Raw genomic sequence first — 18,882 nt, forward strand, 5'->3', positions numbered from 1 at the left:
CTCATGTAAACATGTGATGCGAATGACAATAAAGAATCCTTGAATTCTGTTCATCTGGACGTAGCGTTTTCAGTGGGAGAAACGTTTCGTCATCATCCTGGTGACTTCTTCGGTCTCAGCTGACTGCAGGTTTCCCCAACCTTATAAACAGTACATTTTCATAATATTGGGGAAACCTGCAGTCAGCTCAGACTAGCTAGCAAGCGCTGAAACAGCCCGCTCTTTCTCATTTCCAAATAATTCTTGATAATGATACATAAACCCAGCGTCTATTCCCATTGGTCAGTTCTCAAAAATCTACCCAGTCACCAAAAGCAGGTTTAATCCTATTCGTTGAGTAGAAAGGAGGCTGAGGTCTTTTAACATCTGCAGGAAGCTCCTGAGGATGTTTTACCAGTCGGTGGTTGCTGGAGTAGTTTTCTATGCTGTGGTGTGCTGGGGGAGCAGCACAGCAAAGAAGGACTCATCCAGGCTGGAGAAACTGATCAGGAAGGCTGGCTCTGTGGTCGGCATGAAGCTGGACACTCTGGTGACAGTGGCAGAGAAAAGGACATTAAAGAAACTGATGGACATTATGGACAATGCTGGGCATCCTCTGCACACGGCCATAAACAATCAGAAGAGTCTGTTCAGTGACAGGTTGCTTCTCCCCAAGACAAGAACTAACAGACTTAAAAACTCCTTTGTCCCACACGCCATCAAACTGTTTAACTCCTCTCTGGAGGGGAGAGGGAGGGGAAACAGGAGGACAAAGGAGGGGGGAACAACTAAGCTGTAGTGCTTCTTCACCTCACTGTACAATACCTTTTGTGCAATACTTTTTGTAAATAGTCAACAGTGCAATAGACTCAATACTTGAAATGTGCAATTCACTTGTATTTTTATTTTTTATTCCTATTTATTCTATTTATCCCCTTTGTATATTTTATTTATATTTGTCTCTGTATTTATATATGTGTGTGTGTGTGTGTGTGTGTGTGTGTGTGTGTGTGTGTGTGTGTGTGTGTATATATATAAAAAAAAAAAACACCCAGCACGCCCCTGCGGGCGGTTTATCCTTCAAGCTCGGGTCCTCTACCAGAGGCCTGGGAGCTTGAGGGTCCTGCGCAGTATCTTAGCTGTTCCCAGGACTGCGCTCTTCTGGACAGAGATCTCCGATGTTGTTCCTGGGATCTGCTGGAGCCACTCGCCTAGCTTGGGAGTCACCGCACCTAGTGCTCCGATTACCACGGGGACCACCGTTACCTTCACCCTCCACATCCTCTCGAGCTCTTCTCTGAGCCCTTGGTATTTCTCCAGCTTCTCGTGTTCCTTCTTCCTGATATTGCTGTCATTCGGAACCGCTACATCGATCACTACGGCCGTCTTCTTCTGTTTGTCTACCACCACTATGTCCGGTTGGTTAGCCACCACCATTTTGTCCGTCTGTATCTGGAAGTCCCACAGGATCTTAGCTCGGTCATTCTCCACCACCCTTGGGGGCATCTCCCATTTTGACCTCGGGACTTCTAGGTTATACTCGGCACAGATGTTCCTGTACACTATGCCGGCCACTTGGTTATGGCGTTCCATGTATGCCTTGCCTGCTAGCATCTTGCACCCTGCTGTTATGTGCTGGATAGTCTCTGGGGCATCTTTACACAGCCTGCACCTGGGGTCTTGCCTGGTGTGATAGACCCCAGCCTCTATGGATCTTGTACTCAGAGCTTGTTCTTGTGCTGCCATGATTAGTGCCTCTGTGCTGTCTTTCAGTCCAGCTTTGTCCAGCCACTGGTAGGATTTCTGGATATCAGCCACCTCCTCTATCTGCCGGTGGTACATACCGTGCAGGGGCCTGTCCTTCCATGATGGTTCCTCGTCTCCCTCCTCTTTCTTGGGTTTCTGCTGCCTGAGGTATTCACTGAGCACTCGGTCAGTTGGGGCCATCTATATATATATATATATATATATATATATATATATATATATATATATATATAACAGTTCTGTAACTGTAACTTCGGTCGTTGCTGTGCTTTTTGGAAGTCGAATTTCCCAGAGGAACCCACCCGAGGGATTAATAAAGTTCTATCTTATCTCTTATCTTAAATGTTTTTAGAACAGAAATTAATTTGATTGGAAGCCTTTTCCTGGTTTGCCCAGTTACAAAATAGACAAATTTTTCTGTCAAATTCTGCGTAGCAGCAGCAAAAGCGAAACCAACTCAAACAAAACAAGAGTTGACATGCATGTAGAAGTGTTAGGAAGAAGCAGGGAGCTCAGGTTCTCCAGTCTGAGCATTTTATAATAATTGAATTCCCATTAACCACAAAGGATGTGGTTAAAATATTTACACGATCTCAAATTTCTTAGAGTAAATAATGCTTTTTCCCTACAAACCCCAAGAATTTTAATGTGGATAAAAGACTAATTCCAAAAAGTAAAAAAAAACAAAACCCCCATTAACCTCCTTTTTTTTTTTTTTTTTGGCCTGTCCCGTTTGGCTCTTTTGCCATCAGAATTGTTGTCTAAAGGCAAAGAAAGATGCCCAACGGATTTACTTTACCAAACTGACCATCCCAGCCTTGCCGTAATGGTCCATTTGATTCACCTTTTATTGTTTATTTTATTTTCACTTGCTGAATACGGGACAGACTTGACTGGGGGAAAGAAGGGGAGAAAGAAAGAGGGAAAGAGAAACAGCTGAGAAGAGGGACGGGGGAGAAGGGCAAAAGACAAAATCTCCTGGGTTTTAAATGCACCTTAGAACACACATGCATCAACATTACAATGAGCGGGTGGAGGGAGGTTTGGAGTCTTCTCTCACCCCCATTCTCTGCGACCTGCTGGAGCAGGGGGGCTAGGACTAGGAGGAGGAGTTGGCCGTCCGACTGCGGTCTGGAGTGTGGAGCCTTCCTGCTGCTGCGGAGTCGGGGCGGTCTGCCTCCCCCCACCGCAGGGAAAAGGGAAACACCACCTGGGTCTGGGTGCAGTTCCCCCCTCCAGGGGCGGGGGCACCTAGACCCGGTTTGTAGAGTACGCTTGGGGAGTGTGATCGTGTGTACAACGTCTCTTTATGTCTGTCTCCACGTTGGTTGAGTGTGGAGTAAGTGCATATGAGAGCATGAGGGTGGGAATGGATGTTTGTATCTGTGTGTGCCTGTATGTCTGTGTCTATATGTCGGGTGTCAGGCGCCACCTCTCTGGGGACATCTCAGGCCCTCCAAGGTTTGGAGGCCTATCTCCCCCTACCACCACTTCCCCTGCCAGTGGCGGACTCCCTCAGACATCGGTGCGTTGGTGGTTCTTTGTGTCCGGGGATGGGCGTCCAGGTACACACCGGCTCACTCCTTGGCGGCTGCTTATCGGGGCCTGGAGCCTGGGGCTCGCTCGGGCCACTTCGGAGGTGGGGTGCCCCCGGCCTCTCGGCCTGGGGCTCGGTCACTCAGGCGCAGCTGGCTGCCGGCGGAGCTCACGGGTGCGTCACTGCAACCCCCCCTGGCTTCTGCTCCGCGGCTGCTGAGTGAGCCCTCATCTGGGACTCTCCTCAGCTCTTTCTGGAACAGTGGCGCAGCTGCCCCTCTGTTGGTCTTCCTTGGTCTCTTGTGCTCTGGGGGCCTCTGGATGTCTGGAGTTTTGATCTCCTCCACACCTGCTTCACGCCCTGGAGGACGGGGCCGTGGCCCCCCCACACCCTCTAGCAGATTATTACATGGAAGAACCTTTTAAAAAACAAAAAACAAGCGCGTCCATGCTCACAGGTGTACACACGGGTGATCACACCCACAAACTACACCCTTTTTGGCTCCTACCTCAAAGCACACTGTGTTCTGTTGATCTTATGTGCTGCACAATAATGTTTAACATTTAGTATTTACTGTCATATTCCCATATATCATTGTGATGTTGTTTATTCTATTACTCTTGTTCTCTTCTGCTTGCTTTCTTTTTTCTTTCTCAGCAGGTGATCCAGGTGATTGATATATGCATTTTTTTTTCTCTGCCCGTTCTGTTGGTTTTTGTCTTTTGCCCTTCCCCATTAACTTCCTAGGACCTGGCGTCCACATATGTGGACATCACATTTTGGGTTATTTAGACCAAAATACTCAATTTTCCTCTACATATCCACTTACAAGGACATTATACTGCTTGTGTTCTATCAACATTTTAAACAAATATCCTCATATGTGGCTCTCATTTTTCTTAGAAACAAAAATTAGGTTTTAAAAAATCTGGTAATTCTTTGTTTTTACATTCATCGGGTCCCAATCAGCCCAAATTTCAAAGAGAAATTAAAAATGCTGCTGTGGAAGAGTTCGGGTCTTAGGAGGTTAAAATAAATTAAACTCTTTAAACCAACGTGCAGTAGTAAAAATCTGTGGAACAGCTGATATAAATCAGTGAGTCTACTTTTACTGAGGACAAATTTAACCGTTTCATCTGAAGATAATCTTCAATAATCTGCAGATGACAAATAAACCAAGGAAAACAGCTCTCTTTATTTCTTACATTTATTTTCCATCATACAAAAGAGAAAGTACAGAGTAAACTGGAGCAAACAGGAGGAGAAGGGTTTGTTAGTGATGCTGAGACCGCTGCCACTTCTCTTCATTCAAACCCGCTGCAGAGAAACATGAAGAAAAATGTCAGTCACATCTACAGATTGTAAATAAAGCTTTGTTTGTATCTGATCAACATTTTCATTACAGTGAAGTCAGGTGTTCTGCTTGGTTATGCTATCGACATATTGGTGGTGGTTACTCTCAGAAACCGTTTTTAAACTTGGAGGAAAAATCCCTAACTCTTCCTCGTCTTCTGACCTTTGACCCTACCTGACCATGTGGGCTATGTCCCAGTTGGTTTCAGAAGACAGGGGTCCGAGGATCTCCACGCCCTCTTCGGTGACGATAGCGATCTCGTGCTGAAATGAAACAGAAATAAAATTGTTACTTTCTCCGGATGGCGTCCAGTACACCTGAGTGTGCGCGGCGGTGCGACTTACTCTGTTGTAGGAGCGAGCATCTCTGTAGTACAACACCTTGAGGCACCGCTCCACCAGCTCCCGCGCCTCCTGTTTGGTGATCTCCACCTTGTTCTCCACCACCTCCCTCATCAGAGGCTGCACACAGATTCAACACAGCTTTACTGGCACATGTCCAAACTCAGCACAAACACTCCATCACTGGTCTCCGCGGTAACGCTCTAATGCCTCAACTGTTAGTCAGCTGTATGACCACACCTTAAAAACCTTTAGACATGATTAACCTTCTAAAGCCAGCAGAGCGTTACAGCTGAAACTCACCTGAGCCAAGTATGCACCAAAGCCTGTAGCCACTGTGGGAGCCTCATAAGCCACGCCCAGTTTATCCACGTAACCTAGGAAACTGGAGAGAAGGAAGGCGGCAACCTGGTAAGAGAAGAGCTACTTCCCATTTCAGGTTCACCTCTAACAGGTAAACATGCTGAAATGCATCGTGGGAGTTATATACTTCTTTCTTTTTTTTTTAAAAACCGCCGTATCCATGAGCACCAAAAACATAAAACATTAAAGAAACAAAACTGACCTAGAACTAAAAAACAGGCGGTAACAAATACGAATGCAGCTTGACTGGTCTGACCCCAACCACCCCCCCACCCAGAGTCTCACCTCTCCCCGTTGTAGAAGCCACCGATGACTACGGTATTCCACAGTGGGTTCATGCGGCTGCGGCGGTTGTACATGACGCGGGTGAGCCACGAGTGCACGGCCTTTGGGCTGTAGCTGTGCCCGTCACCTAGCAACTCCTCATCGATACTGACGGAAAACGACACCAGTGAGATGGGAAGGGGGATGTACAAGTGTGTGTATGTGAGTGTGCACATACGTGTGTGTGTGCACGCGCTTACACCATCTGCTCGATGACCTGTTTCAGGTGTTGGTAGTCGGCGTAGTCGCCCGAGGCTCCCAGGATGGTGCTGTTGTTCACCTGTGGAGGAAACACCAATATTAAAGTTGCTGAAACAAGCAGTCGGTCAGCTGACCTCTGCTGGTGGTGGCATCACCTTCATGAGGCGGGAGATGTTCCTGAAGCGAGCCAGAGAGCCATACGAGCCCAGCATGTCTGCGGCGATCACCACCCCGCCAGTGAATTTCACACCAAGTACCGACGTTCCTGTAACCATCGGGTTCCTGTGGAAGGAGGACGGGGCACAGTTACTTTAAACAAGTCCAATGGTGGTGTAATTAGCCTGTGCGATGGAACATGTGAAAACCCAGAGGGCAGAGATCATGTCCTACTGAGAGGACATCTCAGCTGGCCCTGGCATGCCTCGATGTTCCCCCAGATAAGCTGGGGCCATTGCCCCGTGGCTCGACTTCAACTAAGCAGAAGAAAATACCTAGATGCTTTACTGTCTCGATATTTTAGATGTAGAACTTTTATTGAAGTGGTTGTCATGAATTTTTGAACAGTGTGCATCGTTACTAATGCACGGCACAACACACAAACAACACGCATGTTTCTTCGTTGTCTGGACTGTGTGTGTGTATAGATATATATATTCTAACACACATACATTGTGAACTTATATATTTCACAATGCACGATGAAAGGTGTCACACAGTTAAGCAGCATGATTCTGCCTTTGTCCAGTTAATGGTCGTCAATTTTAACTTGCTATCGAAGTGATTCTTACTTTTAGACTAGCCTAATCTTTCTCCTCTTTTACTCAGCTAAGAAACTAGTTGCCAGGAACACGCCTACATGTAACAGAAAATAACTATGCTACCCACAATCCTCTGCTTAAACGTCTGATTGGTGGAGGGCACAGTTACCTTGGAAGTGATAATACACACACACAGTATGATCTGAACAGAAAGGACTTGGCTAAAGGAGGTCAGAGGTCATTCTCATGGGAGCAGTAGTTCATTCGCCTGTAGCCACTCTGATTGGTTAGTTTCTAAAGCATCACTCTGTTGATAAACAGTAAATTGCGCCCTGTGGATAACGCGTCTGCTCTCAGTCACCCACCCGTTACCATGGTGACGTAAGCAGACGCACCCTCAGGATGCTGAAAGCTCTGCATGGACAAGCCTGGCTGTATTTCCCGTAAACCTCCACACTGCAGTGACAGATCACTGACGCCTGTCCTCGAGTATTGCTGCCTGGGTCACAATTTTAACCCTGTTAACTCTGAGTGCACGTCCCAAGATGGCGCTAGTGCCAGCAAACAGCAGTGAAGCTGCTCGAGGAACGGGTCCACCCAACTCAACCAAACCTGTTGTTGAAACACCGCACGAGAGTTCAGGCGGACTCAGGTGTGACCCGCGGGTCTCCCGTCGGCGCTGACGTTACTCAGCGGAAAGGACGGAGAATACCCAGCGTTTAAATCAGTGTAACCCGGCAGTTAGCTTAGCATTAGCTAGCCTCCTCCATGATGATGCAGCACTCAAACCGAAACCCCGGCACCGGGACCGGCCCCGGAGCAGGACCGCGGCTCACTCACAGTGTGTGTCGGACCGGTCCACAAGCTGTGCCTGCCCCGCTACTGCTGCTCCCGGGGAAGGAGTAAAAGTGTCCCGGCTTCGGACCGTCCTCCCACAGACTCAACTTCATTCTACCAGACTCCATGTTAGATACTGCCGGAAGTGACGACAACGGCCCTTCTTTTAGGCGATTAGCCGGTTTGATGTCACAGGATGGCGTTTTACCGCCGCCTACTAACGGGAGGAAACAATACAGCGCGTCAGTAGTGAACCTGAACTAAAGTCTTAAAATATTCTAAAACCATAAATTTTAACTGGAATAATTTCTTAAAATTATAATAAAAGAAAAAACAATTAAAAAACCAGCAGTTTACTGGTGTTTCCTGTGTTGCTGCCTCATTCTGATTGTGCTGTTGCTGATTTACCTTTAATTTGAAGATAATGAAAAATAATATCTTTAAATAGCTTATCTCTGCTCTGATTTAATAACACACAGTGGCAGAGATAAATACTTCAACATCTGTCTTTCCCAAGTCTGAAAAAATGTGAAGTAGATTCAGATTCTAAATGTGAAAAGGAAAATAATTGTGGACGCAGCCAACTTTTGAGATGAAATTCAGAATAATTTAGAAATACTAAACTGCAACAAATACAGACTCAAGAGAATGCTATTTCTGAAGCGCAAAACCTTACTGAGTATAGGAGACGGTGACGAGCCAAGGTTCCAGAGAGGGAGGTTTGCCAGGTTGGTAAGCTGAAGGAGGTGAGATATCTGACCTTTTTTTTTAAAACTGTAAACATACAAACACGAACATACACGCCGAAAAGGAAGGAACAAGAGGTCATGGGATGATTATTAACAAAATCAAGTACAATAGTTACTTTTGCAGTAAAAGTTAGAAGCAAAATTGTATGATCCAACTGTACAATCTCACCTAGTCTGCTTCAAGAGCCAAACGATAACACCATTTCTCCCACATTTTCTTCCTGGGTCCTTTGGAGCCTTATAGCACATGTCATTTGCTCTAATGCATGTAACTGTTTCATAACAAAAATAAATAAAATGCCTGTTAAGGGGCATTTCTGAAGCCAGCACTTTGTGATGGCTTTTTTGTTGGCTGCTGACATAACTTTCAGAAGGTATTTATCTGTACTGTTCAAGTGATCTGAAACAAGTTTTGCCATGTTGTGGAAAAAGAATGACCAGTAGGACAAGCGAGAAAATGCCCTGAGCGGTGCAGTAAAACAATGGGCTCAAACGCCTTTTCCTCTCCTTCAGGGTCAACCGCAAGCACCGACTCTGCATGGGCTCCACTGGTGGCTGAAGAGAAGAGTGGGCGGTGTGGGGACGGACAACAGAGGTGAACTAGGTGCCTTATGGGCCTTGTAGTTCTTTTCAGCTTCCCTTTGCCTCAGGCAGTTGTCAATCGTGAAAGTAAGGGAGGTTAATTCCTCAAAAGAAGCAGGTTCACTGGTCTTTCATCTGGTCATTTAGTGCCTGCAAAAATACAGCCCACTGTGATGGTACTCATAACCATTCAATGATCATTGATCAATGATCATGGCAGTTTGCATAGAATAATCCTTTAATTGTCCCACAAGGGGAAATTTGGTTGTAACAGTAGCAAAAACACACATATACAAAAAGAACAGGACACAGGTGAGAAACACAACTTTAACATATTTACATCATGGACAATAGTTACCAAAGCAGAGTCCTGTACAGTTATTAAAACTAAAGTACAGATAAGTGGCAAACAGAGCAGGATACTGAAAGATGTTTAAAGATTTAAGAATATTTAGAATAATTAGAAAAGTGCAGATTGTGTGATTGTACCTGTGCATTAAAAAGTAAACGTGTAACTTCCAAAAAGTTAGCTTATATAAGCTGAGAAAAGTAATATGCACCTATAACAGTAGCAGTTGTTCGGTTGATTAGTGCAGTTACAGCGCTGATGTAAACATCTATGCTTGTTGGGAGCAGTTCTGATTGTACAGTCTGACAGCTGCAGGGAGGAAGGAAACGCTCCTTCATGCATCGAGGATGCAGCAGTCGGTGACTGAAGCAGCTCTGCAGCAACACTTACATGGGGTCATTCTTCAGGTCGAGGTTGGGCAGCAGAGGCATGTTGAGGACCGTCTTCCTCCTGATGCCGCTGTAACAGTACGTTTCAGCGGGTTAAGGAAGGCTAAAGGTTACTCCTGGCATTCCTGACCTTAGACTGGGTTCGGGTTTTCTGCACTTTTAATCTGAAAGGATATTTGGACTGTCCTCGGCCTCCGAGCCATCTCGCTTTGATGTTGGGAAAAATGTCTCTGATGATCTTCCCAAAGTTGGCGGCGCTCAGAGGACGCTGCTGCAGGTTCTCACAGTACCTCCTGCAGGACAGACAGACGCACAGTCAGGAAAGCATCGGAGCACCATGGCAACCAGATCTATGTCAAACCACCCTTGTTACAAGGTCACTGTGCGTGTGTGTGATTTCTGACTTGTAGGTCTCGTAGACGTCCTGTTTGGGCAGGCAGGTGTCTGAATGCTCCTCCAGGTGACTGCGGATCCAGTTACAGGTGTGAAGCTGGTCGGCCGTGTTAAATGAACTCGAATTGCTGCCGCTGAGAACACAAATTCAAGATTTACAGAGGTTCACCGTTTCTGACAGAAAAACGACAAATCACAAACTATCAGGATAAAAAACAAAGGAGCAAAATGGAGAAGCAACGTCACCTTTTGTCTCCAGAACTCGGTCCAGAGGGCAGCTGCAGGTACAGGTACAACTTGTCATTGTCAGAGAAACGCTGAACATCTTGCTGTTGAAAAAAACCCCACAGTGAATGAACCAGACCTGAGGTGAGCACCAAACCAGACTTTAACCTCACATCAAGTTTCTTACCAGGATCTGCTCTACTTTGGTCTGAACGTGTTTCCTGTAAGAGGACAGAGGACATGCTGATCAGATCCATCACGAACACCACACAGGGACGTCAGAGCTTCAGAAATTCTAATCCCCATTTTCACACACAAACACTTCCTGCTTCATTGCCCTCACTCAGACTTACGAGATGTTGCTCTTCAGTTTCTGCAGCAGCATGCTGGGCTCAGTGTCACCCTCCCCTGTCTCCAGACCGCCCTGGCCCCTCCGGGAGGCCTCGGCCCGTTGGTGACACTGGTCCTCGGACATCAGGACCAACTAACCAATGCTGTGAAACACCATCTGAGAGAGACACACAGGAAAACGCACACTGTAAGGACAAAAGCAGCAACTGAAGCCAGCTTTGTGGATGCTGTCCAGTCTGGGGCCTGCCGTCTGCCTGCAGCGAGCTCTTTATTCATTTTTTTTTTTAAATCTTTGCAGGGTTTGTCTGCAGTTCTCTTCTCAACAAACTCTGCTGTGTGTATTCCGGCCCACTTGTCAACCGATCAAATTGTGTCATCCACGCTCAACAATGTGCAGTCAGGATCTTGGAAGACTGCACGCAGACCCCCCCCCCCCACCAATAATGTACATGGACAGACACATTTAAAACCAGCCTGCCCACCTGCAGTTCCTCTGAAGTTCAGCAGAGGGGCCAGCATAGGGTCAGTCCCCACAGACTCCCATAGCTTTCCAGCAGAACTAACCATGTTTAATAAAATATGATGAGACACTAACTGTGTTGAGGAAACAGTTTAAGAACTAATTTGATCAGCTTTGGCCTAAAAATCAACAATTAGTTACTAGGACATCAGGCAGGTGTGGCTCTCAATGCAGTTCACAGTCCTGCTGCAGTCCAGTGTTGGGGTCCAGCGGGCCCTGAGGTATCACTGCTGCCCAGGCACATACACACACGCACGAGCCCAGCTGAACATATTAGTGATGGGATTTCCGGCTCTTTTTAGAGATCCGGCTCTTTCGGTTCGGCTCACTAAAAAGAGCCGGCTCTTTCGGCTCCGAACCGGCTCTTCAGGTTGTTTTGTTGCTTTAATTTATTTATTATTAACAATAATATAAAATTATGCACAAAAAGAATTACTAACGTAAAACAAAGTGGTTTTATTTATATACCGGTATGTTTATATATAAATATATGCGGTGGCCCCTAGAGACAAAACACGTACAAACTCCGAAAAACATTTCTAGCATGAACTGAACTTCCAAAGCAGAGCTACTAGATCACTTAAATTACACAATTGAAAGCATGTGTGTATTGTTTGTGTATTTATACACAGGCACTCATATATATTCAAATAATTTAAAAAAAAGTTCATTTACCTGTTACTACCACACACCAAATCCGGTTGTTGGTACTTGCTGGCTTGTGTAGCCACAAGATACCAAAAGCTCCACACTGCGCCCAGCATCCTGGAGCACTTCTGTTGTCTTTTGTACGTGTTTTGAGTTTTTATGTGCTTCTGAGTTTTTACATGCTTCGGAGTTTGTACGTGTTTTGGAGTTTGCACATGCATCAGAGTTCGTACGTGATTTGAAGTTTGTATGTGCTTTGTCTGTAGGGGCCACCGTAAATATACTTTTATTTATTCACTCCACATAAAATGTAATAAATAAATCATATAATACAAAAATCAACTATTCACATTTCAACTTTTAACTATTTAAATTTTCAGCTTTTTCCTTTTACAAATTTAAAGTGAAAACAACACAAAACACTGCAAACCACAACACAATTAAATATAAATTAAAATATCAAAACAAAAAGAACATGCATATTCTCTGTCATATGGGCCTGGATGAATAAACTTTCTGAATCCTTTATCATCTGCAACCGAAAATAGTTGTGGATGATTACTATACCTTTCTAATGTCACGTTTTTGTCCCTGGCTCTCTTTCTCTCTCTCTCTCTCTCCCTCTGGCTCTGTTCCTGCTACTGAGTGTAACTACCGCCCCTCCCCCCTCTGCCCAGCGTAAAGCACAAGGCTCACGTGCAGGCGAGAGAGAGAGGGTGAGAGAAAGAAAAAGAAAAAAAAACCCCACGTGACGGCTCGCGATAAGGAGCCGGCTCGCGTCGTTCACGTCAAAGAGTCGGCTCTAAGAGCCATTTCGTTCGCGAACGACCCATCACTAGAACATATTACTCCGAAGCTAGTGGGCTAATGCCGTCCTCCGCGTTAGCTACCGGAGGCGGCCCAGACTCGGTGGCTGAGTTGTTCTGAACAGATGTTAGAACCGTTTCACGACTGTCACGCGTGCGTGAATCGGCTCCCGGTTAGGATGCCGGTGATGTTCCGGATAACAGACATATACGGGCTACCTGCATGCTAATCATCATAGGGTGGCTCACAAGCTAAGCTAGTAGCTAACTGATAAGCATTAGCTAGTAAGCGCTGAAACAGCCCGTTAAATTGTTTCAGCGCGATCTTTTTCATTTCCAAATAATTCTTGATAATGATACATAAATTCTGTTATTACTGGATGATCCGAAAAGCGAAGCCAGCTTCACTATTTATTTTAAAAAAGAAAGTACCTGAGCCAAGATACAGCAAAATTCCCCTTTTCAGATTTTTTTGTGATTGGACGAGTTTGTTATGTCTGCCTGACTACAAACCCAGCGTCTATTCCCATTGGTCAGTTCTCAAAAATCTACCCAGACACCAAAAGCGGGTTTAATCCTATTCGTCGAGTAGAAATGTTTTTAGAACAGGAATTAATTTGATTGGACGCCTTTTCCTGGTCTGCCCAGTTACAAAATAGACGAATTCTTCTGTCGAATTCTGCATAGCAACAGCGAAAGCGAAACCGGCTCAGACAAAACGTAAAATTGACATGCATGTAGAAATGTTAGGAAGAAGCAGGGAGCTCAGGTTCTCCAGTCTGAAATGATCATCTAATATTAATAAACGGAATTCTCATTAACCACATAAAGGATATGGTTAAATATTATCTCAAATTTCTTAGGGTAAAAAATCTGTTTTTTTGCCTACAAACCCAAGAATTTTATTGTGGATAAAAGATTAATTAAAAAAAAACACATTAGAATAAAGTCAACCATTCAAATGCCATGCTATGGTAAAACTATGTTGAACAGCTGATGCAAATCAGTGATTCTACTTTTACTGAGGACATATTTAGCTGTTTAATCTTCAAGGAAAACAGCTCTTTATTTTGTCACATGAATTTTCCATCATACAAAAGAGAAAGTACACAGAGTAAACAGGAACAGACAGGAAGAGAAAGGTTTGTTAGTGATGCTGAAACCCCTGCCTCTCGTCTTCATTCAAACGCGCTGCAGAGAAACATGAACACAAACATTAGTCACATCTACAGATTGCAAATAAAGCTTTGTTCACGCTGCTTACATATGACTGCTCACCCAACCATCCAGGCTGTCATGTTGTAAAGTTTGCAGACGACACAGCTGTGGTTGGTTGCTTCAGAAACGATGAGACCGGCTACAGGAAGGAGGTGGAACACTTGGAGGACTGGTGCAGGAAAAATCTCTGCTTAAATGACAAGAAGACGAAGGAGAAGATTGTGGACTTGAGGAGGAGAAGACACACACACACACACACCCCTGCACGTTGGAGGATCTGCACTCTAAGTAGTACCCAGCTACAAGTACCTGGGTATGTACCTAGATAGCAACCTTACCTGGAAAAACACTTCCAGCCTGATCAGGAAGGCTCACCAGAGGCTCTACTTCCTGAGGCAGATGAGATGTGTGGGAATCTCCTTTTACAGATGTGCGGTGGAGAGTGTTCTGTGCTCTGGCATCAACGTGTGGCACAGAAACTGCACTGAGGCAGAGAGGAAAGCTCTACACAGGGTGGTGAAGGAGGCAGTGTCCCAACCATCACAGACATATACACCTCCAGATGCAAGACGAGCTCAGGGAGCTCAGGTTCTCCAGTCTGAGCATTTTATAATAACTGAATTCTCATTAACCACATAAAGGATGTGGTTAAAATATTTACACGATCTCAAATTTCTTAGAGTAAATAATGCTTTTTCCCTACAAACCCCAAGACTTTTAATGTGGATAAAAGACTAATTCCAAAAAGTAAAAAAACAAAACCCCCATTAACCTCTTTAGAACCTGGCGTCCACATATGTGGACATCACATTTTGGGTTATTTAGACCAAAATACTCAATTTTCCTCTACATATCCACTTACAAGGACATTATACTGCTTGTGTTCTATCAACATTTTAAACAAATATCCTCATATGTGGCTCTCATTTTTCTTAGAAACAAAAATTAGGTTTTAAAAAATCTGGTAATTCTTTGTTTTTACATTCATCGGGTCCCAATCAGCCCAAATTTCAAAGAGATATTAAAAATGCTGCTGTGGAAGAGTTCGGGTCTTAGGAGGTTAAAATAAATTAAACTCTTTAAACCAACGTGCAGTAGTAAAAATCTGTGGAACAGCTGATATAAATCAGTGATTCTACTTTTACTGAGGACAAATTTAACTGTTTCATCTGAAGATAATCTTCAATAATCTGCAGATGACAAATAAACCAAGGAAAACAGCTCTCTTTATTTCTTACATTTATTTTCCATCATACAAAAGAGAAAGTACAGAGTAAACTGGAGCAAACAGGAGGAGAAGGGTTTGTTAGTGATGCTGAGACCGCTGCCACTTCTCTTCATTCAAACCCGCTGCAGAGAAACATGAAGAAAAATGTCAGTCACATCTACAGATTGTAAATAAAGCTTTGTTTGTATCTGATCAACATTTTCATTACAGTGAAGTCAGGTGTTCTGCTTGGTTATGCTATCGACATATTGGTGGTGGTTACTCTCAGAAACAGTTTTTAAACTTGGAGGAAAAATCCCTAACTCTTCCTCGTCTTCTGACCTTTGACCCTACCTGACCATGTGGGCTATGTCCCAGTTGGTTTCAGAAGACAGGGGTCCGAGGATCTCCACGCCCTCTTCGGTGACGATAGCGATCTCGTGCTGAAATGAAACAGAAATAAAATTGTTACTTTCTCCGGATGGCGTCCAGTACACCTGAGTGTGCGCGGCGGTGCGACTTACTCTGTTGTAGGAGCGAGCATCTCTGTAGTACAACACCTTGAGGCACCGCTCCACCAGCTCCCGCGCCTCCTGTTTGGTGATCTCCACCTTGTTCTCCACCACCTCCCTCATCAGAGGCTGCACACAGATTCAACACAGCTTTACTGGCACATGTCCAAACTCAGCACAAACACTCCATCACTGGTCTCCGCGGTAACGCTCTAATGCAAATGTCAATCATTTCTTGGAAGAACTGCTCTCAGATACTGGATAACCAAAAGTCTTTTTCAGGTCATTGAAGAAAGCATCATATCGGGAGGAAGCAATAGGATGAAAAGTGAAAAATGCTTTGGCCCACAAAAGCGCTCTTCCCCTCAGTAATCTCCCACCTTAAGAAAGCTTAGTGGCGTTATCAGGGAAAGAGTGTGACAAGCAGCTTAAGGCTGGGGAACATTGTGATAAGAATCCCCCACAACATCCCAACTCGTGGTTTAAGCAAAACACTGTTGCTAAGCATGCCCACTGTTAGGTATTTTAGTACCATGGTAGCATTTACTGGATATTGTTTTATAGTGACATTATGCAGGAAAACTCTGTCATTCAATAAGGCCCCTTTGTTTTAGTTATTTTTCTCTCTGACCCAAGAATTGATGTGTAAGACTCACAGGCTGGTACCCCAAGGTCGAAAATACCACCGAGATGAGACCACTTCCTTACTCCCATCCTCCCTTTTTCTTTATCTCCTGGAAAAGGCTCGTTAAAGGCTAGGTGGTTTGTTTCAGAATTCACTAATGAAAGAACTCTGTATTCTATGTCTAGGAGTGTATTTTGCTGGGATGATCATAAATTGTAGCTGAGCTGATAAACTACACACAGGATACTTCTTTGCTCACAAGGCAGGAAGACGTTTCCTTATTTGGTCTGTACCGGTTTGAACTGGGAAAGCTGACACACGAACCTTTTTTCATCTATATAAACTGCTGTGTATCAAATAAACCTTTGAGTCGATTGGGAAGGCAACCTAAAGCAGTCTCTGTTTTCTTGTTCTCCCAAGCTGCTCCCGAGCTCGTACTAACACGCTGAATGGCATACCTGAGTGTTACTTTAAATAATTAGGAATCTTAGAAGGAAAGGACAAAACTCTGCTTATCGCTCACGCCACGGAGGAAACCCGGGACGGCAATTTCCTTCAATTTTGGTGTCAGAAGTGGGATAACTGACAGAAGGTAAATATGCGTCTTTCATATTTATATAAAGACCTATTATACCTCTCTCAGTGATCGATCCATAAAAAAACGGGATATGCTGACGAAGTTTCACTTAGTGATCCAGAGAGATACACTGACGACTTCCTCAGTCCCCGAATAAAGTAAATTAACCCTTGTGTGGTGTTGGTGGACACAGGAAGTTGCCTGTTGTCTTGAATATTTTAATTTTGTTTAAGTTGCTCACTCAGAAAGAGTGACACAGGAAGTTGCCTGTTGTCTTAAATACTTCTCGTTAAGTGAGAAGTTGCTCACCAAAGAGTGACACAGGAAGTTGCCTGTTGTCTTAAATACTTCTCGTTAAGTGAGAAGTTGCTCACCAAAGAGCGACACAGGGAGAAGTTGAACGGGTCTCACAGACCCGATTACCATACAAGGGTTAAAAGCAGTAAATTAAAAGCAGAAAGACACAGGAAGTTGCCTGTTGTTTTACGAGAAGTTGCTCGTTAAGCGAGAAGTTGCTCGCTAAGTGAGAGTTGCTCACACAAACAAAAATTGCTAGCAATAAATTTAAAGTGACCTCAGCTGTGCCGCAGCGAAAATACTAACCTAAATCCTCCTAGCGTGTAAACCCCTCTGGAAATCACTGAACATGGGTCAGAATAATTCAAAGACCACAGACAGGTCCGATAAAAAATCTAAAGTACCTGTAAAACCAAAAATTAATAAAATACAAAATAAAGTCTCAAATAACGGCTCAGTATAACTCCCATTTCCGGTTACGTGTAACCTACGTCCGCGAATCGGTGAAGACGTCCATGATCACGTATCCAGAACATGCGGGAGTGCTTATGTGACTGACTTTGTTTACAACTTAAGAAGTTCAATGCATTCTAATTTCTTTTCGGAGCCTTATCCCGAACGATTATCGCCAGAAAACAGGTCAGTAGAAATGTTGAATATCATTTGTGATAAGAAAAGTAGTCTGCTTAAAAAGTCCTGTAGAAAATATATGATAGAATGCCGCGACGTGATGCATCAAATGTTACCGCTATGGACAAAAGGAGGGTAAATAATGACAAAGTCGCCGATTTCTTTAAGAATCTAAAGAAATTCCTGCTAACAATGTCCAGAGACAAAAGTGACTTAAATGCAGTAACTATGTGTAAACAGAAGCCTGATGAATCTATCCTAGTATTCATAAAACGCTTTATGCACTGTTGGACAAGCTAGAGGTGCAAATTTAGCTCAGTTTTCCAGCAGCCGCAGACACCCAGAGCAAAAATGAATTTGTGTATTTCATTTAACATAAAGGGTGAAATGTTTGCTGACACTGATAACAGCTTATGTTTTCTCTGCCCTATGTACTGACATGATGGAGAAGGAACATCCTCTGTGTCAGCTGGACCCTCAGCAGAGAATGAACTCAACATCCTTTTTGTCCGGTACTCTATGTCACACACTGTGCCAAAAAAAAACGTGTACAGACGCCACTAACAGGTAATCCCATGACTGGGAGCCACACTTTTGTTTCTCTAAGGTCAAACAGTGATTTTGTTACATAACTCAGACATAGGTTACGAAATATGTCGTCACATAGATCTAACCTACCCTATCCACTGTACTATTTCTGCACTTACGTTGCCAGCTGAATACCAGAATATGACATTGTGGTCTAAAAGTGAGAATGATATAGGATTTATTGACTGTACACTTTATCACGTACACCTATTAAAACACAATAAGCCAGTGTATGTCAAGCAACATCCCATTTCTGCCGAAAAAGCCGCAGCTCTAGATGTCATGATAGGAGATTTATTGACTACAGGAGTAATAAAGCCCACACTCCTGTCAATCCTGTGCCAAAGCCTAACAAACCTGGCGTATGGCGTTTCATACAAGACTTAAGGCAAATTAATGCAGTCAACATTCCTCTGCCACCTCCCGTTTCAGATGTTCACAGCATATTGACATGCATTGCATACACATTTTACCGTGGTGGATTTATGCTCCGCTCCTTTTTCTCATGAAGACACACAGCCGTTATTTGCATTCACACATAGAAATAAGCAGTACACTTGGACTCGTTTGCCCCAAGGCATGATAGACAGCTCTGCTGCTTTCTCAATGGTGCTTCACTCCTCCAGGGCTGCACCCTGATCCACATGTGGATGACCTCCTCCTCTGTGCTGAAAGTGAAAAACTGTGTCAAACTGCTACACACATGCTTCTCCAGCAACTCCAAAAGACTGGCCACAAAGCATCAGCAAAGAAAA

General features: G+C 44.2%; 2 protein-coding genes and 1 long non-coding RNA gene across 6 annotated transcripts; all 3 read right to left on the minus strand.

Moving 5' to 3' along the window:
• Positions 1 to 4,458: 4,458 nt before the first annotated feature.
• On the minus strand, positions 4,459 to 7,629 carry psmb4 (proteasome 20S subunit beta 4). Its single transcript, XM_082521908.1, has 8 exons — positions 7,465 to 7,629; positions 6,022 to 6,148; positions 5,866 to 5,945; positions 5,627 to 5,773; positions 5,282 to 5,363; positions 4,982 to 5,098; positions 4,812 to 4,900; positions 4,459 to 4,600 (listed from the first exon to the last, which is right to left on the minus strand). The coding sequence occupies exons 1-8, from the start codon at positions 7,587 to 7,589 to the stop codon at positions 4,588 to 4,590; spliced, it is 780 nt and encodes a 259-aa protein (XP_082378034.1). The 5' UTR covers positions 7,590 to 7,629; the 3' UTR covers positions 4,459 to 4,587.
• A 1,405-nt stretch (positions 7,630 to 9,034) lies between these two features.
• On the minus strand, positions 9,035 to 13,293 carry LOC309699052 (DNA-binding protein RFX5-like). Of its 4 annotated transcripts, none has more exons than XM_082521914.1 (7): positions 11,161 to 11,203; positions 10,502 to 10,656; positions 10,336 to 10,369; positions 10,170 to 10,252; positions 9,935 to 10,057; positions 9,707 to 9,823; positions 9,035 to 9,612 (listed from the first exon to the last, which is right to left on the minus strand). In XM_082521914.1, the coding sequence occupies exons 2-7, from the start codon at positions 10,621 to 10,623 to the stop codon at positions 9,528 to 9,530; spliced, it is 564 nt and encodes a 187-aa protein (XP_082378040.1). In that variant the 5' UTR covers positions 10,624 to 10,656; positions 11,161 to 11,203; the 3' UTR covers positions 9,035 to 9,527. The 4 variants fall into 4 exon arrangements, with proteins under 4 accessions (XP_082378040.1, XP_082378039.1, XP_082378038.1 ...); XM_082521913.1 differs by lacking the exon at positions 11,161 to 11,203 and adding an exon at positions 10,982 to 11,090; XM_082521912.1 differs by lacking the exon at positions 11,161 to 11,203 and adding an exon at positions 12,906 to 13,293 and having other exon boundaries at positions 9,036 to 9,612.
• A 1,606-nt stretch (positions 13,294 to 14,899) lies between these two features.
• Positions 14,900 to 15,567, minus strand: LOC309699056. The gene is made up of 3 exons (XR_014274236.1): positions 15,423 to 15,567; positions 15,253 to 15,341; positions 14,900 to 15,041 (listed from the first exon to the last, which is right to left on the minus strand). It is a non-coding gene; the product is annotated as an uncharacterized lncRNA (long non-coding RNA).
• Positions 15,568 to 18,882: the final 3,315 nt, after the last annotated feature.

This window comes from Aulonocara stuartgranti, assembly GCF_965226115.1.
Source record: "Aulonocara stuartgranti genome assembly, chromosome: 22".
Lineage (NCBI taxonomy): Eukaryota > Metazoa > Chordata > Actinopteri > Cichliformes > Cichlidae > Aulonocara > Aulonocara stuartgranti.

What these genes read in the sequence shown, in the direction of transcription:
- psmb4 (XM_082521908.1), bottom strand. Translation starts at nt 7,589, where the DNA reads ATGGAGTCTGGTAGAATGAAGTTGAGTCTGTGGGAGGACGGTCCGAAG. An exon ending in CAGGTCATCGAGCAGATGGT is followed by an intron (nt 5,774 to 5,865) that starts GTAAGCGCGTGC and finishes GTTTTCCGTCAG; the next exon opens with TATCGATGAGGAGTTGCTAG. An exon ending in TTGGTGCATACTTGGCTCAG is followed by an intron (nt 5,099 to 5,281) that starts GTGAGTTTCAGC and finishes ATCTGTGTGCAG; the next exon opens with CCTCTGATGAGGGAGGTGGT.
- LOC309699052 (XM_082521914.1), bottom strand. Translation starts at nt 10,623, where the DNA reads ATGTCCGAGGACCAGTGTCACCAACGGGCCGAGGCCTCCCGGAGGGGC. An exon ending in CCAAAGTAGAGCAGATCCTG is followed by an intron (nt 10,253 to 10,335) that starts GTAAGAAACTTG and finishes TTTTTTCAACAG; the next exon opens with CAAGATGTTCAGCGTTTCTC. An exon ending in GACGTCTACGAGACCTACAA is followed by an intron (nt 9,824 to 9,934) that starts GTCAGAAATCAC and finishes TCTGTCCTGCAG; the next exon opens with GAGGTACTGTGAGAACCTGC.